Consider the following 21,953-nt stretch of genomic DNA (forward strand, 5'->3'; position numbering starts at 1 on the left):
GTCCTTCCTTGGGGAAAGAAGTTGTTCAATCTTAGATCATTTAGTGCTTTCTTTTGAATCACCCTACCCCATGCTTCACCTGTGTGTGTTAAGGTTCAGGTAAGTCACTTTTGGAGGACAATTAAAGTTTGTAAAATTTCTTCATAGGAATTAATGGAACGAGGAACGAGGTCCCGAGGCAAGCCAGTTTTAAAGGTTAAAACCAGGTAAGCACTTGTTCTACACTACATATGTGGACAGAGGAGAAGCTAAGACCCACCAGCCAGAAGTCAAAGCAGTGATGTGCACAAGGAGGACAACAGAACCAAATCAAGGAGATCAGAGTAGTTTGAGGGACAAAATGGGGCAGTCAGCCAACAAACAATGGTCCCATGATGGGTGCAACCGGACAAGCCATGGTGGAGCTGAAGTGGATCGCTACTGGGCCAGGGAAGCACCTAACACTGAGGCACTTCACACAAGACAATTTCTCAGGGAAACAACAATGCAACCCATAAACTGTCCCAGCATGCAACAGCTTGTCAAGCCACCAAGGAGGACTGGGAGGAGGAGGAGGGGGAGGAATAGCCCAGGTAGGACTTTAACCAGCCTTTAAAGAAATCTGGGTAAGAAACAAAAAAAACAGGAACAGTATGGCAAGCCCTGGCCTTCAAAATCAGCAGCCCATCTTCGAAGCATTCTCCAGCAATTCTGTTTGAGGAATGTGCTGGGTCTCTCTTAGATATGGACATTCACTCATGTGCATGCATAAGCCATTCCTGCAATCACATACCAATCAGACACAGAAAGGTTTTGGCAGCCAGCTAAACAGGCTGACCCTAAAAACCACCAAACACTCAGGTCCACCCACACAGAATGTGTAGTTTGCCTGCATTGTGCAGAAAACCAGCCTAAGCCAGTCTAAACCCCACTAGAGGGTGCAAGGCTGGGCTCTGAGCAAGCCGATGATAGCACAACAGCCATTTTAGTCTTGCCTGATGTACCCTACAGACAAAGAGACAGCTCAAATCACAATGGCTGTGGCTGGGAGGAGGGTTTAAAAAATGCCTTTGGTACACCAGTGGCCACCACAATGATACATTGCACTGCACCCACTGTAGAGCAAAAGCTTAGTTACAGCTGCCACAAGCCTACCCCATAACACAATTATAGGGTAATAAAATTACCCTAGGCCCAAAATGGGATGCTGTCCTAGAAGCCATATAGGCTACGATGGGACAGCACTTCAGAAAGGGGTGCAGTTGCAGGGGCGCTTCAGTAGAAGTCGCCCTGGTAATAAAAATAAAGACAAGTATTTTCAAAAACCAATAGGAAAAAAAAAACATTTAGGGGTCCCATAAATTGGGACAGCAGAGTCGCCAAAAATGGAAATCTGGCAAACAACTCCGACTAGCCCGAGGCTGTATAGTCAATAGTGAAGGGTCTGGGAACATTTGAACAGCTGCAGGTTGCCTACTTCTGCGTGAATGTTTTGAGGTGGAACTATATCCTGATGTTTTCTGATTCAGAACCATGCATATCTTCTAAACGCTGTTTTTAAGAGTCATAGAATGTTTATTCTCATGTTATAAACATTTCTACTTTTCTCTGATGGAGCTGCTATCAGAGCTGCTGCAATTTAGTACAATGCCTGAAGAGCTGGTTGTCACACTAAGTTCATACAGGAAGTCCTTCCATAAAAAATATTTGTGCCCAGAGAAAGCAGATGATATGTTCTACCACATGCATAAGAACATGTATGACTCGAATTCAACACATAGCCGCACCACATTCATCAAGCAATCGGCATATAATCACTCCCACCCAATCTTGCTTTTGATGAGGACCTACACCAAGTTTATTCTACAATCCATACATAATTATTTGAAGAGATAGAATGTAAGCAAGTAGTTCTGAAATTATCCGTGGTGTGCTCCAAAGGATGCCGAAGGCCCATGTCAAATAACAGTAAAATTGACAAAGTTTACCACGGGGGACATTTTCTATAAAAAAATTGTAATTTGGCGATGGACAGCTGTTATGTTTACACTGTAATGTAAATGGCTCCCCGCTGCCAATTTTTCATCATTTGCACTGCGGGGGCAAATTTAAAGGGCAAAAGGCAGCTTGCAAGCAAGTACACCACCTTTTGCCCTTCAGATTTGCACTCAGCGTTTACTTTAGTTTGTGAGTGCTGCTTGCCATGATCGCCTGGCAGGTGGCACTCATGACTGAAATGGAACCCTGCCCGAAGAGAGTTTAATTTCAACTGGGCTATGCCGGTAAGCAATGTTCCCAATTCCCAATTGAAATGAAACCCTCTGATATGCTTGCATGTTAGCGAGGGTTCAATTGTAATTGTACACTCTCCCTGCCATGAGCGTTTTCAATGGATCCCTATGGGGTCCGCCTGCTTTATGCTGCTGCATAGAGCAGTGGGATCCCCATAGGGATCTCCAGCATTTATGCCGGTATGGAAATCCATGCCAGCGCAGATGTTGGGGCATTTGTATGGCAGAGAAGATGGAGGTGGCAGAAACGCAAGTTGCGTTCCGTGCCTCCTTTCCGCCATACAAATGCTTGAAATTGGAGTGTGACGTAAATGAAAGGTGTTAAAGCCTTATTCTGGGCCCCTACCACCTAAAGAACATGAGCTCCTAAGTGTTAACACAGGAGCTGCATCTCTTCTTCAGGTGTTCCAACAATGGCAGCTACGCAGCAGTGTGACATGCACCTGCAGCAAACTCAGACCCATTCCCAAAGTCCATAAGGACGGTGGTGGCGGTAATAAAGAGAGTGTGAAAGGTGACTGCATGCGGCGAAGTGTGCCCCCACTTACCCTGCGCCCGAGGATCTGGTTGATGGCTGCGCTCTCTTTCAGCGTGCACTCTGCTACCACGTTTGCTCTCATTTCTTTCATGTATAACATGAAGGCGTTGAGAGGCTTCTTGATGTGAGGTCTTTTTGGCTCCTGTTCCTTCCTCTGGTCGTGTTGAGGCTTCCTGGAGGCATGGGGTACAAGGGGATTGGAGGAAACAAGCCGTACGTTTAGATTCATCCATAGAGGTGCAGGGGGCATGCCGTGCCGCAGTCTGAAAAGCGTGAGGCATTTACAGAGCATGCGTCGAACAAATCCCCTGACCACAGACAGAAAAGTAGAAACATTAAACTCGACTTCAGATTCCCCTTAAAACACACAATAATCGTAATAATAGTAATCGAATGGGCTCTTCCCTTTTCCTTTTCATCCAACGAACTGGACACAAATGTAATAAGCGTAAAAAGCAGTGTTTTCTAAAGGTGCAGTAGAGCGGGGGCGGCCTGATTGATGGCGAACAGGCAAATACTGCGGGAAGCTGCAGAGAATGGCTGAGCGAGGGATGAGGAACCCGGGGCCTGCTCCAGCTCCCCTTCCAGTAGTTTTCCCTGGGTGCCAGTTGATCCCCGGTCACACTTCTTTGAGGTCTAATTACTGTAACCTTAGGGCAGCTGGGGGACTCTAAAAGCAAAGTGAAGCACGGATGGTACTTGCTCTTGTTCTGTGTATTGACTTTCCATTCACATCTTTACGCTTTCGAGTATATTGCATCCCCCCCTCCGCCCCCGCCCCCGGTGCCATCCGCTCTAGCAGTGCTCACTAGATACATGTGTATATTTATGCAGCACTTAGCGTGGCATGCACATGCAGCATTACAAACCACCTGCATGCGCAAAAAGGCCTCAGAAACCAACGTTAATACACATGTTTTCATGAACATACCATCTGCCTTCTGCTCTAACACTTTGGCAATTGACTATCTTTATATGAACAACTTGAAACCTGTTCTTTTGGTTTTGGTCCGAGCGAATTGGTAGTATCGGGTGACCATGGCAAGGAACGAGCAGCAGGCACCATTTTGTTTCCACTGGGTCATGCCCATTCCAAAATGGTTATTTTGCACAAGCACCCCAGCTGGGAGAACTGAAGATCATCCCAAATGAGAGAGGCCACAGGTCTACAGGTCGGAGTGCCCTGCGCTAATCCAAGCTTCCCGGCAGCTCCTGTGCTCTGCTAGAGGCTTGATATGGTTAAATGCATTTCTTTGGAAAGCCTATCCACCATAGGTCTAATGTGATATTTTCTTTCATTTGGAGATGCTTTCTCCATGAGGGCCTGTGCACCAGATACATAGAAAAACATGGCCACCAGCAAAGCCCAGCCTTCTCATTGCTACTTTACATGTTCCATAGTAACACAATGCTGCAAACAAAGTCTGTGTGCGTCATGACATTTTAAAAGCACAGCAATACCATATGCTCCATGTTTTCAAACGATTGCATCAAAATGATGAACCCCTGTCTTGGATAACCATCAAGGGCTTTTGGGGGTAATTACATAAACCAGCCCATCCATCAATCAGCTGATTGCAAAATAAAACATGGAAGACGAATATACTTTTATGTACTTCCTGAAAACATACATGGAGAACGAATATACCTTTGGGTACTACCAGAAAACCAATGTGCTCGTTTTAAAATGTACATAACATTTTTACAAAAATAAAATGTTGGCCTTGCCGTTGATGTTTTATCGGTTCTATGCCATTACCACGCCCGTTGACGGCCTCTCAAAAAAAGACTGCTTTTTTTGACCGCATTGGAGCAGCCTCCAACGGAAGAGATTCTGATGCCCTTGAGGGAGCAGGGGGGGTTCACCCCTGAACCATCTTGGCATATTCTTCCCTCACGCCCCTCCTCACTACCATGTCCAATGCTGCATTGGGGATTGAACCCCAGAGCCTACCATATGCTTCCTTCCTGCCCCGCCCTCCTCGACATCTTGGCCATCGCACCCCCTTCCCCGCCTGCCCCACCTAGAGAAAACATGTCCCCACTCGCCAGCCCTTCTCTGCACCCCGTTCCCCCACCACCATCACATCACTTCCGGTCTTTCCTAGGCGGCAGGCAGCATTTCCTGTGCAGTGTCTTTAAGAGGCAGCCCAGGAAACGCGCTCTGAAGACTGCCTACCATTGTAGCTTCTCTTCATTTCTCAAGCTAAAACTCTTAATATATATTTTAACATTTTTGTAAGCCAGTTACTAATTGAAGCTTTCGTCCGTTCCTGAAACATGGGGTGACATTAGAGGAGGAGAGGGGATGCAGCCTAAATGTATATTACAGCAGTACTTCCATCAACAATTTTCATATCCAGATATCTTGCCCCGCCGGGAGCAAGTATGGTACCCATAGAAGAAGTAGTAACACTAACAATGCTAATCATATCAGTAATAGTGACAGCAACAGGCCTAGCAGTATCAATAACAGTAACAGTAGCGGTAGAATTACTACTCTCAGGCGTGTGATACTATACTTTTAGTAATTGCACCAGTATCAGGACTCTTATTAGCAGTGGTAGAAGTCTTGGTAATAGAGAGGTAGAATTACTGGTAGCATAAATAGAAGTATTAGCACCACCACTACTACTGGTACCAGTGTCATATGTTTTACTAGCAGCAGTACTAGGTACTATCAGTAGCAGTACTAGTACTGCTAATAATAGTGATACTACTACCAGTTGTTGAATTGGTGTTAGGAGTAGTAATACTACTGGTCGTGTCACTAGTACTAGTGCTAACATAAGGCTCTTTAAGAAGGGCTAACCAGCTGGAGCGATATGTTCACCTTAAAGAAAACAGAGTGTTGAAATACCAGTGTCCGGAAACATCATGAAGGGTTAATTTTGTGAGTACGTGAGACACTGCGCTCTGAGGACTAGCAGTGGAGCGGGTTGTGTCTTCTTGAGTATTGCATGCCTAATGAGTTTGTCTATTGGGACTGGCCTCGCCAGCCCATCTAGAAGTAATACGCAGTCAGGGTGTCCATGACACACACACTGAGTATTTATGCGAAACTTGTGTACTCATTTCGTAAAGCAGACACGTAGCAACACAGGTTCGATCCCCGGGTCCGCGCTTAGAAAACGCTGGCTATTAAGCGCGTTATAAATAACCAATTACAACTACAATTAACAAGGGGTGTTCTCAGTGGTCTCGTGCATGGATTGGAAAAACAGGCATGGCTCTTGCAGAGACTTTCCAAGGCGCCCCACAGCGCGACCTCCATGCATCGTATGCATTGTAACTTCCAGAAACCGCTTGCCTGGTGGAAGGAGACGGACTCACATGTGCATGAGGTGCTCGCTGTCACTGTGCGGGTGCTCCTGTTTAATCTGAGGATTGACAATTGCCGGGTGAGGGATTCCCGTCGTGTGCGGCCCCCCTGGACCATGAACCATGTGATGCGAAAACCTGGAACAGAAAGAAACAACCTGGGAATCGCACCGGCAAAATCTCATGTAATGAAGAGAGCAGTGCACGTGTGAACCGTATACACATTATCAACTAGAAGAAGGCGCCATGGCAGTAACCACGTAAATGCGACATTTGCTTGAAATGGACGACTACAGCACACCTACACACATGGGACAACAGTCAAACATACGCAAAGCACATGGTTCTAACAACGTGTGCGGTGGGCTACCGCATCACAAGAAGGCTTGCAACCCACCCAGCCTCACACTTCACACTGATCCATGGCAGGCATTCCACATGGAAAGCACAACAGAGGCTCTCGGGCACTGTGTGCGGTTCTGGCTAGGCCCTGGCGGCCACCCACTATTAATGTTTTCCTTCACATTGCCAACGTTGCCCAGGTATTTGGCAACGTTTCACTAGACTGCAATGTATGGCTTTGGCATGTATGCTTCTAATGTGGAACATTACACAGATTGCTTCCAAATTTCACAAGCCTCTTCTTCATGTTCAGTGCAGTGCCCATTTTTTCATGCACCTCATTAAACCAGTCGCGTCTGCTGCCTTGCAAGTGAGGGTAAAGAGCCCACGCTTTTGCGCAGTGAGTTTTCTTTCTCATTGGCTCATCTCATGATACACAGCAGTGAGATGATCGTGGCGCATGCATGCAGAAGCCCAAAACGGTTGGTAGCCAATTGATGGGGTTGGGGAGGGGGTTCGGAGGGCGGTGCAAAGTGCTTATTTTCTCCAGATATCTAGAAATCTCACATCACACACTGTAATGAGGAGAGGTTTCGGGAAATGTTTGAGTGATCACATGCGATCACACGAGAGCTACTGCTTGCTGGATATAGTTTTCTAGCATAGAAAGGCTTTCCAATAAGTTCTGAGCTCTTTCTACAGGGAGGCAAGATGATTGGTTAGTGGCATATACAGTATTAAATGACATGGAAGAGGTAGTCACATATTTAAATCAGCTCACGATTCCATATATATATAAACACACACACACACACACTCTCTCTCTCTCTCTTCGAAGTAATATCACATTGTTCCAAACTAATCAATATTGCTCCAAAACATGTATCATGCAGTCCCTTGTCATGCTGCTGCGCTGTGAAACAGCTGTGCTTAAGAATACTTTTCTTTCAAACAGAGATCACATTTTTGGGTACATTTACAAAACAATCTTTTTTTTCAAACCACCACCACCAACCAAAGACAAAGAGAGCAGTCATGCAAGAAAACAGTCCCCTCTGAAGGCCGTGTAGATATGTTAGCAATAATTCATGTAGTAACTTTCGGCTGCTCCAAGCAGATGCAAGTACAGGTGTGCATGTGATGTCCCCTGAAATAAATGCACATGTGATATAAAATACCCCCAGCCAACCAAAGGGGTAGACTAAATTCCCTGCCTTGAGGGCAACTTATTTAACTTTTTTTCAGGAACAGTGAGGCTTAAAAGGCAACTTGAAGAATGCCTCCATTTAGGTGGTATGCTCGCCGCGGCATCTCCAGTATGAGGGTGTCGGGCATCACTCCACCTCCTCTGACATAAGGGCAGAGAAAGGCTACTGGCTTTAAACTGGTGTATGGTTCACCCGACTCCTCACCCTTTCAGTTCTGTGTCACCCGGTGTCGCGGAAGGAAATACTGCCTGAGCAGCTGTAGCCAGGCGCTGCTAGGGCTCCCCTACCCTAAAGCTGGGGAAGGCCCCTTGCCAGCCTTCTTGCATGCTGGCTGACAGGGAAGCAGGAGGAGGGGAGGAAGGGCCGGCAGCTGTGTTGCAGTCTGTTAAGGTAGCTAACTCATCTAGAAGTCTCGATAGAAGTCTCGGAGAAGACTCGATATAACAGATCCAAGAGACAGACCATGAGCGTGGGCAGGGACTGCTATGAACAATGGACAAGAGCGCAGTTCCCCTTAAGGGCCCAAGGTCTACTTTAGGGAGTGCAATACTGGGCGACGCGTGTGCACCAATTCATTTGCACCTGCATTTCAGTTCTCAGCAAGGTCTAAAAAAGAAGGGCAGTAGAGCCAATATGGACACTAAAAAAGGGTCTGTCTGCTTGCATTTAAGAATAACTTCTGCCTCTGGAGTTCCCCTTTGCATCCCTTCTGAAACAAGAGTTTCCTGTCAGTACCTAGCAACACCTACATACCGTGTTAAAGGGTAAATGCAACGGCTACATGTCTGCAAGTACTGCTCGCAGCAGAGTTTATCCCACATTTAAGGCATGTGGACGCCATACATTTTATCCCAGCAGAACTTAGCAGAAGTGAGTTATTTAAGCAGCAGGCGTTCCGAGTACCATGTCAACTATAGTTCTAAAACCCAACTGCTCAGTGAAATTACTGAGCGCATGCATGCATGCATGCCTGCATGCATGTGTGGACGGCGCATTCCTTCTGGGCAGCTCAAGGTATGTCTAGTAGTGCATAGAGAGGAGTAGGATTCCGAGGGCATCAAGTAAAGCAAAAGAACAAAGACAGATGGCATCCTGAAGACCCCCTGGAAAAGAAATCACACATCACAGCCCGGGCACAGGATGCTGCCACCCTGCCAACACCAAGCAAAGGATGCAGAAGCAACCCCTTCAGGATGCAGCAGCGGCCCGGCCATTATCAGAAGCAGAGAGAGAGCCTGCTGTGCACAGAACGTGCAGCCGTGCAATGGGGGTTTACTAATGTGTATGGTCGGATTGCAACTATTCGTGCAGTGTGGCCCCTTGTGATATGACATTCCTGCCAAGGGAGAATGCCACATGTTCAGTATTTCAGCATTTTTTAATTAACTGATAACTTGTCTGACTGAAAAAAGGGAAGCATTTTATCACTAAAATGCTGCGCTTGAAAATCACATGTTTTGGTTTTGTCAAAACAGCATTTCGACAAAATGCATTTACAATCGACATTTTAAATGCATTTAAGCACGGGACATTACTAATGTGTGACACGGGCATGCTGACGCTGAAGGGTTGGCTACGCAGCCTGTGCAGGAGTCTGAGATGACACAGGCAAGCACAGGTATGGTAAGATGCAAGCAGGACAGCAGCGTGTCCCTTGGCGCCAAGAGCGCACCTGTAAGCCGTTCCGCTACTGTACCTACCTGGACATGGAGTTGTCGACTGAGAGCGCGGATGGGTAGGGCTGCCTGAATCCACTTGGAAGGGGATACACAGGCTGACCTTGCCTGAGGTCACAGAAAAAAGGAACCCATCAAAGGGGATAGACATAAAATAATTGCAGAGTTATACAGTACATTATCGACAGTGAGCAGCCACGGCGACATGGCCAGGCTTTATGCAGTTTGGTGGACAATTTGAAAATCTCCAGGTTCGTCTTCTAGACCTGATGAAGCCACATTCCTTACCATCCAAGGAACCGGTACACCCATGTTTGGCTAGTCCCAGGTAATCCTTCAATCAAAAGAGTTACTGCATGAATGTTAATACTCTAGTTTGCCATTGGTATAGTTTTTTGAGTGTTCCGCTCTCAAAAGAGGACATCTCTAAAAGCCCACAAAGCAAAAGACCTTCTCAGAGCATATGCCGAAACTTGTCATTCCAACTCTGAGTGAATGGGATGACCGTGATGAGTCTGCAGACAGCAAATTAGGCCTGGTGTACAGTAGAGGTCCAGAGGGATTTAGCTCAGTAGAGATAGAACATTATCCAAAGCATGGTGACACGCACCTCTCCCCTTTCACTACTAAGCACGCAGATAGGGCAGTATAGCTAGCACGGAGAGCTTGCTGGCACAGAGACCCACTACCCTGGCACGGTGGAGCGAGATAACCAAGGTCACTGGCACTTTGAGTCTCTCCTGCTGCAGGGCAATGTATGGCAGTCTAGGCCAGTCCACTCACTATGCCAAGGCACACCCAGACGAATTGCAAGGCTTCCATGTTCCTTTGCAGCGGGGCAGGCAAGGTTATTGTTGAACCAACAGGATCGATGTGGGGTGCCATAGAGTGCACCGATATGCCAGTTCTCTGAGTTCTACCATTTCAATGCTGTCCATCAGAAACTGTTTTAGCAAGACTGCTATGAACAGACTAAAATGACTTGATAACACATGATACAATGAACCGGATGGTATTTTAGAGGAGGTTTGCTCTAGTTATCAAAGACTTACGTTAAGGGGAACGAGCAAATGAAATGGGGCATTCTTTCTCATATAGCAAATAAATGCAATGCAGGCATGAAACAATGAACTAACGGGCCTACACACATTAGAATATCCTTCACATTAGTGTCTTTCTTCCATTTCCAAGGACATCATTTAATTACTAGAGACAACTCCCTGTTCCGCAGGGAGCAAACTCCAATATCCTCATTTTTTAACACAGAGGAGGGAAGGTAGACGCTTCTAACAGTCTCCTAGTTACATGGGTAGCATCAAGTTGGAGATTCTTACTTTAATGCAAACAAACAGAGTAAGGGGTAAGCTTCAATAGGTCCATATTGTTTGCAATATAGCTGTATGCATCTTGCCAGCATGGGGTCTGCGCACAAAACTGTGGCTTGGGCTCATATATTACCCAGCTGGTTTGTAATACAGTGGTCAATGCAATAACATTTAAACAATTGCTTTATTGTTTTACCATGGTCAGAGCATCTCCTTCTTCCTAGAACTTCTCAGCTGAATACAGCCAAAATACTACATATTTTACTAGGTAAAGCTAGACACAGCTCTATTAATATTTTTTTTTAAACCATCCTGGTTGAATTCTAACAAATGATCGGCACTGTGCACACGTGGGGCAAACTCTGTCGCAGTGCATTCACTGATTACTAAAATAAAGACTGGTGCAAATTGTCTTGATCCCCTCTGTCCAAATATAGGTGGGGCGGCATATGCGGCAATGCCTGGTTGCCCCTGTTTTATTTTGAGTAGATTAGGTATGGTGCCACGCGAGCATTATCTGCTTTGCCCAATGCAATGTTCCCATAGAATCTATACAGGGGTGCAATAACTCCAGCCACTGGTCAGTGGAGTGAGTGTGTAAAGCCTAAAGTCTTCAGAGAGTAGTCATCTTTATTTCTCATTGAATGTCTTTTTGGTCGGGATTGACAAAGACCCTCTTGTTATGCAAGGTAATTGTTATTTTGGCAAGAACACATTAATAACCACTCCAAATCGACCATCTTTTTTCCAATCCCTTTCAAAAGACCTTACTGCTTGGATATATTTTAGAGATTCAAATGTAGTCGCTCGATCAAACAAATACCCCTTGAAAAGCGCGCACAACAGAAACTCTCTCTCAACGCCCAGCGGATCCTTCTGTGCATGGCATACCTTGATAGCATTTTTTGCTGACAGTCAAAAAGAATCCACGAGGGTCTCCTGACAATACCGCATGGACAGAGTATGCAATGACATTCAAAACCCCTTGGATCATCAACATGCCTTCTTGCCCAAACATCATGCTTAGCCATCAATCACGAAAATGGACAGAGAAAGTTAGGACTAGTTATCAATCAAATACTCTTCCACTGCCACCCACATTGGCAGAGATTCACAGGTCATCCTTGTTTTACGTGGCATTAATGCGATTCCTGCCCTTTCAAGAGGTGCACACATTGCCCAAGGGGTTAACTTGAAGGTACAAGGATCCTTTTATGCTCCCCGGTGTCCTCTGGCCACCCTTTGATGCGGCCTACACTTCCAAACAAATCCCTTTGAACTCGTTTGCTTGCATGGACTCTACCTCTGATTGGGACGGATGCCACTTTGAACAGGATTAATGTACTTAAAGCAACCGAGTTCAGACAGAATAATTGATCCAGCTGTTAAAGTCTTGGCTCAATCGATTTAGTTCACGCACAGCGCTATTGATCGACAGGCTCCACATAAAAATTGGCCTTTGCAAAGCTGTTTGCTTGCATAGAACTCCTAATGTCTGATTTTTGGGGAGGAGGGTTTTGGGAGACAGTGCTGGTGTAGAGGAAATGAATTTAGTACCACCAGGGAACAAGTGACCATGCTACAAAAAAAGAAATTAAGCAAAATGAGTAGCTCCACACTTTGGACGCATTTAAAGTGTTCCACGTCAATGAGGGACATACTAACCACAGCGACCCCTTCCAGGAGCGTTTGCTCGAGTCCTCCTGGCTAATCTGAAGTAACTTTTCTTGAGCAAGGCAGCCAGTGAAAGAAATGAACCTTTCTCCGTCAATAATTATTTAAAAATACAAATACATCGTGGGACCCCTGAGAAATTTCTATAGCAAGCAGTGAAATGGCATCTGCAGCTCAGTGGCAGCACAACATCGCAAAGCAAAACTGGACACTTCTCAAGGGTTAATCCAGTAATGGAACAGCTAAGGGGTAAGAGCTCACATTGGTGGCAATGTGGTCATTTTATTAGCCGATACAGCTAGCATTAGTTTTTGCACTGTCTTAAAATGTTGGTGGCTTACGAGCTCCTACAGGCAAATAAGTGGCATACTAAGCCCAACAAGGGAAGAGAGGGGTCTTACCAGCCAAGTGGGGGCGTCATCTGTCCAACACCACCTGGGGAGAGCGAGTAGTAGGAGGCCATGTCTTGCGCCTGCGGATGCCGGGACATGCCTGGTAAATTAACAAAAGAGATGGTTAGGTGCTTTGACATTGTAGTAATTTAGTCCAAGATGTAAATTGAGATCTGTAGGCATTAAAGATGTCTCTAACCTTTTATGAGAAATCACAGTGAAGAAAACGTGAATATACAAATAAATGCAAACGTTGATGCTGTCATCAGTAATGGGAAACAGTTTGAAGTTTTGTAGCAAGTACACCCATGGTGGAACAACGCCCCTTATCGTTGGTGACGGATGAGCCGTGGACCTCTCCAGATAAATTTAGATGAAGGGGAGAAGGCAGGGAGAGAGCTCACAGTCACTGGAAACATATTCACGTGCTCCAATCCAAACCCATGAAGTCTATGCGTGCAAGAATCCTTGGCAATGCCTTTGTGGGGAATACGTAGCCAAAGAACGTGCAGGCAATCGCTTGGCACTGTTGCGAGGAGAATACCGCAGGGAGCTGTGGCTTTGCTGGATAGCACGCAGTGTGCAGCGTATAACGGAACATTTAGAAAGAGTTGCTAAGAAAGTCGAACCAAGCCAACATATTTTCCAAAAGGCAGTAGCGATAGAGAAGGTACAATTGCATTTGAGCATTTTGATTGGTTCCCCTGAAGAATTCCTTTTTTGCCCGTTGGAAGACATTTCCAACCAGAGAGGATCAGTAGTTAATTAAGAAGCGTTTTCAGACATATAATGCTCACACATGATAGGACTTGGCTCCAGATTGCCACACCAGCTCCGACTAAGCTCTTCATGAAACTGACTCCTGCGGGATCCAAGGTCAAGCTGCTTTGCATCGGCAGAATTTTCACAGCTCCAAAAAAATAATAATAATACGAATCCCCCCAGAAATGATACATCAGCTCCACTTCCCCAGGAACACAAAGCCCTACAACTGTAAGAGCCACCTCGAGATTAGAGCTAATCCCGGTCCCAAATGCTGCCAAGGCCTACTCGTGCCTTAACTAGCGCTCCCGCCCTGAGGAGGCTCTGAGCCGTGGATTGAGGACAGGCAATTACTGGGTTATGCAATGGGTGAAAAACACGTCGTAGAAGACTGAACAGCAAGAACTCTTAAAGAGGAAGTCCGAGGTTTCCCTGAACTCACGCGAGTTTCCCTGCATGGCATTATCTCTGAACCCTCTGAAATGACTGACAATCTCCTCAACCCCCTGATAGCCATGTTGGGAAAGCACATAGGGCCTGATCACGGGCTGGGTGGTAGCCCTTAAATGCAGTGGTAACGCTATTACCGCCGCATTTAAGGGTCTGCTCAATCCCAAGTATGGCCACATTTACCTCCAGCGCACAGCTAGATGTAAATGCGCCGTTGGAGTGGGCATTTTCGGCGCTATTAGCTATTTGCACTGGTGGTAATACCACCGGGATACCGCCAGACCCATGATCAGGCCCATAATCTTTTGCTTTGGAAATTATCTTTTGCGTGACATCACTCTGTGCTGGATGTTTTTCTGATCAGGTTGTTGGCCCTCCAATAATAGTGTCTGGATGTGGGATTTCCAGAGAACCTTTGCTTGTTATCAGTGAATTACACACCTAGTTTACCAAGCGGCCACTATGCCATCCCTAGCTCCTGTTTGTTAGTTTTGGCCTTATTGGCCAAAACCCATGCCGTAGTAATTAGGGAGTGGGAGCACATTCCAGGGAGCATTTAACAAACCTCCCTCAGTTGCAGTGGATTCAGAATTTGGTCTTTCCACATTGGCAGACACTTAGGGCCCGTTTCATGGAACATTTGCCCGGTTCAAAGTGAATTTCCACTGCTGAAAAGTGACTTTGCACTGCCGACACAAACCCCGATTCATGGAACTGTGCAAAGTGTATTTCTGCCGGCGAAAGTCCTGGCAAAGTCATTTTGTACAGCAAAAATGACTATGCGCTGACTTTGCCCGGACTTTGCACGGTTCCATGAATCAGGGTTTGTGTCGGCAGTGCAAAGCCACTTTTCAGCAGAGCAGATTCACTTTGAACCGGGCAAATATTCCATGAATCGGGCCCACAGTCTTCAAGCACATCGACTCTGGTCAGTCCTGGTGCCCCACTCAAATCCTTCTTCCTGCTCCTCTTTCCACATCACTGCGCCTGGCGAGCAGAGAGCGTTTCAAAGTTTGCCCCGATGGCCGCTTGATTCGGGTGTGTGTATGGGGAGCAGCAGGCAGAGGGCTGAAAGGGCGAGGTGTCGTGTAGCCTGCAGGACTGTGGAGCACGTTGTACCCAGGCAGTGGGGGTGTGGGAAACTGCATGCAACACCCGCGGGCGCTGTCTCTCTTAGGTTGATTCAATCCTTTATTCTCTTCTTCCTCCTTTCCATCACACTTCACCATCTCCCTTCCTTTCAGTTTTTGTCTCTTTACATACCCACTTTCCCTACTCCCTTCTTCACACCCACCCTCCTTTTCCCTTCTTCACACCCTCCCCCCTTTTCCCTTCTTCACACCGTCCCCCCTTTTCCCTTCTTCATACCCGCCCTCCTTTTCCCTTCTTCACACCCTCCCTCCTTTTCCCTTCTTCACACCCTCCCTCCTTTTTCATATTCCCTACTTTCAGCCTTGCATCTGTGCTTTCATTTTCCCCCTCCTTTCATTTTTCATTCCTTTAATATTTCTTCTTTCTTACTTAAAATCGTTTGCGAATACTTGGAAAAGGAAGGGGTGTGCGCATCCCTCAACTAATTCAACTAAACACATGAACGCGTGACTGACTGCCTTCCCCACTGTTGCAAACATTAATTTGGGAATTGTTGGTCCTGGCTTAGCGGTGACAACCTGCTTCTGCCCCATTGCTTGTGCACGCCCAGCACTCTCAATGTTTCCCTGCAGAGAAAGCTACACAGTAAACACTGGGGACGAAGGCTCAGTCTTCCCCTAAGACAAAGTGCTCCCGGAGGACCCGGGCTGACAAGTCGCTACATTGGGGAAAATTGGGCATTGGTGCTTTTCCCCATACGTCACGCTGTGGGTTTCGCTATTGGTAGGTCGAGACAAGTTTAAGTTGAGACTGAGTCTCGTGGATCACTTCAAACTGTCCGCCAGAGGTGACCAGTCACATGTAGGGTGTCTGCTAGTGTGGATATTCATTTATATGCCAAATCACCTTCACGTGTGAGACCTCCAGCACCTTTTGCTGGACTTGTGGATTCTTTTTCTATGTTCACGAGAGAGTGGCAACCTTTTTCCCCACTCACCCTTTCTTTTTCTCATTTTATGGGTGTCATTTTTCTGACTCTCCATAGTTTATTTTTGAATCTATACTTTCCTATACTTTCCTATAACTATAATAAAAAGTCTTATAGCGTTCTTGCTTAGCTTAGAATTGTGTTCAACTCTTCTGAAAAGTAACATTGGTATAACCACATATTCCTGTAATAGAAATAGTGTAAGAGTTTATGGCCAAAAGGGATTTACTCCACTTGAATAGCTTCTGGCCATTCGAAATGTGATCACCCTCCCTTTCTTCTGACATTGGTTCCTTTATCCTGGTTTTCCCTTCATTGGGGTGGTAGAATTATTCTCAAGAGCCTTTTTCCATTGGTTGGAAGACAGGTAGGCCCTGTTCAATTTGGATGCACCTCAGGCCATTCTCTCTGCCACTGTTAGAGCCAAATCTTAATTGTATTTCTTGTTTCTCATTTTCTGATTTCTAAAAGAGATTCACTGGTACACAGTTTTAGAGTTTCAGTAGATGCACTCATCTCCACCGCCACTTATGGTGAGTTAGATTCTCCTCTTAGGTTTATTTCTAGGCAAGCAATACCTGACTTCATCTCTCGTCCCAGTTTAATTTACTTATCTTCAATTACGCAGGGTCTCCAAAATTGCTGGTCCTGACAAAGGCGTTTCCAACTTACTTTACGCCGAAACCTATCTAGACATCGACCCCAAATGAAAAGGCATTTTTCTTCCCAATGTGGGATTCTTCAAGCAGATCCTAGATTACAACTATATTTTCTTTCCCAGTGGTGGGCTCCTCAAGTAGAATAATATCCATGTGTGGACACTCTAAGTAAATTTACTTATGGAATTGCTAAATTGTCCTATGTGAAGAGCTGATTACTTCCAGGGTCACCACTCTGGTCTAAGAAGAAACAATTGGGGTGGACATTATATTGATTCTTTGTAAATGAGGGACCAAAAGAAGTCACAATTTCCTGAAGAGTTTCTATGCATTTTGGTGTGCTTTCTTTAACTACATTGATACTCTAGAATGTATCTTGTTTGCTTAGCTGTCAATACTTTTTAGTTATTGCTTGTTATTATGTTTGTTCTGCTGATTTTGTTTGTGATCTGTTTCAAATGATTATTGTATGACTATAAACTGTCTAATTATTGCTTGTTTTGATGATTGTACTGCGGATTTGTTATTGATGTGTGGGATCTGTTTCAATTGATTGGAGTATCAACTACGCACTTCAAAATTATGAAAAATAATGCACTTTAAATAAAATATTTTATATTTATTATCAACCACCAACGGGTATTAGTTTTCACTAGTCCAATATAGGATTTGTATTATTTTCCTGATGTTGCACATATGTTGTGATTAATTGAAACCCATTAACCTTTCAAGATAATGATTTGCAATGGGGACAACCCTTTGTTTGACATTTATATCCCAGTTCCTATGTGAGTAGGGTCCCTTTTCCCTTTCGTATAACATTGGCAACATCTGGTGTTTCTGTTATTATTTTCTAACTCTTTCCTTACAGTTGTCAACATAAATACTCTATCCTCATGTTATATGGCCCCATTTGTGTCGAGGGTTATATAGGCATTGTGTGAGTACTGCTGATTGGACCGACAGACTAGATCGGGGAACAGATGCTGCCTCTGTTTGATTGCACCAAAATGCCCTATAGGGGACTAGGAGGGACGGACTGGTACCCGCTCAGGAACATTTGGTAATGGTGCAGAGACATGGGCTTGGGTATTGGTAGGCAAGGGTGAGGAGGAGAGCTAGGGAGCTAGGGTTACATTTGTTTGGGATCCTTTTTCTTTGACGTGAATAAGTATCATCTGTGATTGAGATGCCATACTGCCCTACAAAGGGGGTGCTGAGGGAGGGAGAGAGACAGGTGATGCCATCAGGGAAATTTGGGAAGCGGCAGGGTATGTGTGCCATTATGTTGTGGGACAGGTTAGTGGTAGGAAGGGGGGAGTAAGAGTTTGTTTGAGAGCATTCTGGCACTCTCTATGGTCCCCACGAGGTACTGCAGCACCCCCACCCCATCCTCCTAATAAAATGTCGCCTGTTTTTGTGAAGATGGTTTTCCATTATGCACGAGGGTGGTGGTATATGGGTTACATGTTGAAGAAGGTTTTGATGGGCCAAAGGAAGGTTTTTCAAATTGTGGCAGGGCTTCGGGTATTGGGAGACACGTTTCACTGTAACTAAATGTAGTTGCTGGCTTGATGGGGCACCACCTCAGTGGCTGTCGGGTGTTAGTAACAATTATAAAGTGTGTGGGTTGTCAGGAGGCGTGACGTTTGGGCAGCCAGCATGTTGGGATGGAACATGTTCCTTTCTCATCTAGGGTGTGCAGGCTTGCTGGTTGGAATAGCACATGGTTGGATTTGTGCCTTGTCTTGTGGGACGGTTGGGAGTGCCGGAATGGCTAGTCTGTGGAGGGAAGGCAAGGGTCAGAGTGGAAAGTGGTCACAGGAAGCCGTAGCAGAGCACTATGGTTGACGAAGGTTGGAAGCCAGATTTGGGAATGACAACTTCTTGGGTGGAAGCTGCAACCTTTTTACTATGTGACATAAATGGTTTCACAAAAGAACATTGAAAAGGGGAGTGTGCAACATGGGGTAGGATTTAGGGGGTGATGGGGAATTGTTACATCTAGGTATCAAAGTGTTGGTCTAGTTTCTGAGGTGGCAATCCTAGTTACTTTTGTTTGTGAGCTTAGATCCGTCACATTAAAGCAACATTTTCCCCACACTATAAAGTTGCGACTGTGTTTGATTGCAACACACTGCACAGTGCCATAATCTATCCCGCCAGGGTTTGCTACTTTATCAGCACTGTTTGTTTGATCCCTACTCGTCCCACCAGTGACAGACTCGGGAAGTTAAATCGTACCCTATCAGAAAGCAACCCTTAACTGCGTGTCCAGCACCCAACAGCCCCCAACATGGCCAGACCACGGCTGCTTTAGAGGCATCTCTCACAGTGAATCCTTCGCCTTTTGATGTTTCTTTTTATTTTCCAGAATAGGGTTGCAATGGGTGGACAATGAAAAAGCAACTGGGCAAACTTTGAAGGGATCTTAAAAGTCAGTCTTCAAACACATGCAACAATGGCACGCGCGCTGCCCTTGCCAAGGCCACTCTGGCCAGAGTAGCACCTTTCAGCAGGCATCACACAGACCGCCCCGTCCTGGCTGCTTCCAGTGGAGCGAGGTATTGCCAGCTGCTGTTTGAAGCACTGATCACGGCGAAGTCCCTCCCTCCCAAAATGATAGACAGGCAGATGCCTTTCACAGGCCGGCCTCCAAATTTGCCCTGTGTTTACTCAGGTGTGTACACACAACAGGCCCGAGCCTCTGGTAACCCAATGTGCCTTCCTTTTGTTAACAGTTCCCTGCTAAACGCCTTCTCTCCCCCAAAACACGTGCACATTAAACACCGTCACTTGCAGCCCATCTGAGGAAGCATTGAGCACATCTCATTCCACCGGGGGACTCCTTAAACCACGTTCACCCTGTTTTATTTACTGCTGCTTTTATGCTCTTTTAAAGGGGTATATCATTTAAAAACAAAACGACCTTTTTTTAATCACACAGAAGAACAGGCTGCCAGTTTATTATTGAAAAGCTGCCAGAAAGCTGAAAAAGGAGTTACTATCAGGTTTATCATTTGTTTTCAGTTAATGTGACGGTTCTGAGAAGTTTCTTAAAACCTCATGGACACTAACATTTCTAGCAATGGAACATCTTTGCAAACTCATAGGAGCAAAGCTAAAACTGTGACGAATTAAACTAACAGTTGTGTTCCCGGCTCTGAATTTAAGCCTGGGATATGGACTATCCACACTTCCCAGACTCCTTTGCTGCCTGACTGCTATGTTTTGATTCTCTCTACGGCTGACTAAGGCCCGCGCGCGTTTGGAATGCCTCTGGAGGCTTGTTCCGCCTGCATAACTGGGGTGTCCTAAGAAGACAGAAATGCAGGGTGCGGGGGCTCAGAGTGCAAAGATACGCCCTGCCAAGGTGCAGGGTTAGTGCCTGAGCAGTGGCCTTGCTTCAGTTAATCTAAACTTGCAGACAGACTGGATGACCCGCAGGGCTTTTGTTGCATGTGAATATTTACTAGTACGGGTGTCGTCTATCTATGTCTCTGTGCCTGGAAAGTTTGTGAACAGCAGACGATCCCTCTGGTTCCTCTAGACCTCTAATACTTTGAGCGCCTCGATGTGCTTGTAAGATGGTTCACCTTTAATGCCAGGCTATTATGCAAGTCTATATAAACAAGGCCGGCATACTCGTTATTAGGTCGCCCTTAGTGTACTTTCACATTAAAATCACATTCCTATGTTTTAATACTATCGTGTGGCCTTCTTTTTAAATTTTATTTTGTAAAGTCTACACCTAAGGCATCGTTCAATATTTGTGGAAATCAATGTTCTATTTATAATGTTGCGGCCACCCATTTTTCTGTGCACATGAGAGGGACCCTTTAGCTAATGAACACTATACTCAATTTCAGGGAATCAGAGAAACAGGCAATCATTTCAGGGATATCCCCAACTCTCCCTATTTGTTTTCCTTTCGGCCTTTCGTTCTTCTCATTAGCTTCGAACACACGCTACAGACAAATCACACGCTACAGGGCATTTCACATGCTACAGGGCATTTCATGGTAATAATTATCAGTGGGGATTACAAAAAAAACGCTGACTTTAAATATTCGATAACTGAGACCTGACTAGACATTCACGGCCAACATGTTTAAGGTGCAATCCAACTTCCTCTTACAGGGGCAACTTTTGACGGTCTATTTCTTTGGTCCCTTTGGTTGGGCCTGTCCGCAACTACAGTTCCAAGAAGTATACGTCCCATTATAAGCACTGATCATCACAAGTTTCGTGGACATCTGTATGAGGGGGTAAAGCCATGTGGGTGGAGGGTTCCCAAAGGGGTGTTTTCCATTGGCATGTCTAGAAGGGCATGTCTGGCAGAATGCATACACACTGATAATTCCTCAGAGTTGGAGGGTAATTCGCATGTGGCTCCATTCAGTTTCCTTGGCATGAATGGTGAAATGATCAAGAACATTATTAAGGGAAATCAGAGGTTGGTGGTAATGCACTATACGATCAAACAAAGGCAAATGAATGGCCTCAACAGCATTACACAATCCACGAAATTCACTGCAGAAATATTGCATGGAGGGACGATGCAGTTACTAAGCCGCCCATGTCTCAAAATACATTATTCATGGGAAACAAACTTAGCTCCACATGGGGGAGGTGCAGGAGGCAACCACCTTGCCCCCCACAATTATCGCCTTCCATACACAAATGAACTGGGGAGATAGGTGGCCAGTATTGGTACATCTGGTTAATTTGTGGCTTTCAGGTTTTTTTGTAAACCTTTGCTTCTTTTGGTGAGCGCATTTTTATTACTCGAAAAGCCACCTTTTGTGGTGGTGGTGGTATTCTTTTGGATAGGATGGATGCATGGCCACTTTAGTTTCTTCTCTCGCTTCTGACGTCATTCCCTTACCTGCAGATCTCCCGGTGAGGCCTTTCCGCAGGTGTGAACGTGGGCGCATGGTGCATGAAGGGCAAACAAATGTGGCTTGAGTGGCAGGAGCATCCTCAGAGAGTATTGGTGGCAATGAGCCAGAAATCACTCCGTTGTGGTTTCTTATGAGATTTGCCCTCTGCACCTTCGGAAGGTTCATGCCTGAAAAGCATTTGAGGGCCCCTGTCTCAGGGTGCCTTTGAAGAATTTGTTCAGAAGACGACTTTTCTACTTTCAAGCTTGCTCCCTCTTCTGCAGGAGGGACCAGGCCACAAGGCAATGTTTTAAAAATCCGCAGGGTAGAGATGCTTAAAATAGTAAAAGAGGCCTTGGCAGCCATGACCCGC

At 45.7% G+C, this 21,953-nt stretch overlaps 1 protein-coding gene across 3 annotated transcripts in view; it reads right to left on the bottom strand.

Moving 5' to 3' along the window:
- The window catches only part of LEF1 (lymphoid enhancer binding factor 1), a 309,404-nt gene that overhangs the window by 93,191 nt on the left and 194,260 nt on the right, over positions 1-21,953 (bottom strand). For 2 of the 3 annotated variants that reach the window (XM_069630866.1, XM_069630868.1), the window contains exons 5-8: positions 12,756-12,846; positions 9,380-9,463; positions 6,142-6,267; positions 2,819-2,981 (exon numbers count right to left, since the gene is read on the bottom strand). In XM_069630866.1, coding sequence (XP_069486967.1) covers positions 2,819-2,981; positions 6,142-6,267; positions 9,380-9,463; positions 12,756-12,846 — 464 coding nt within the window. The remainder of the gene's footprint in view (positions 1-2,818; positions 2,982-6,141; positions 6,268-9,379; positions 9,464-12,755; positions 12,847-21,953) is intronic. The other variant, XM_069630867.1, reaches the window with a different exon arrangement.

The sequence above is a fragment of the Ambystoma mexicanum genome, chromosome 6q (genome assembly GCF_040938575.1).
Source record: "Ambystoma mexicanum isolate Mex_15411 chromosome 6q, UKY_AmexF1_1, whole genome shotgun sequence".
Classification (NCBI taxonomy): domain Eukaryota; kingdom Metazoa; phylum Chordata; class Amphibia; order Caudata; family Ambystomatidae; genus Ambystoma; species Ambystoma mexicanum.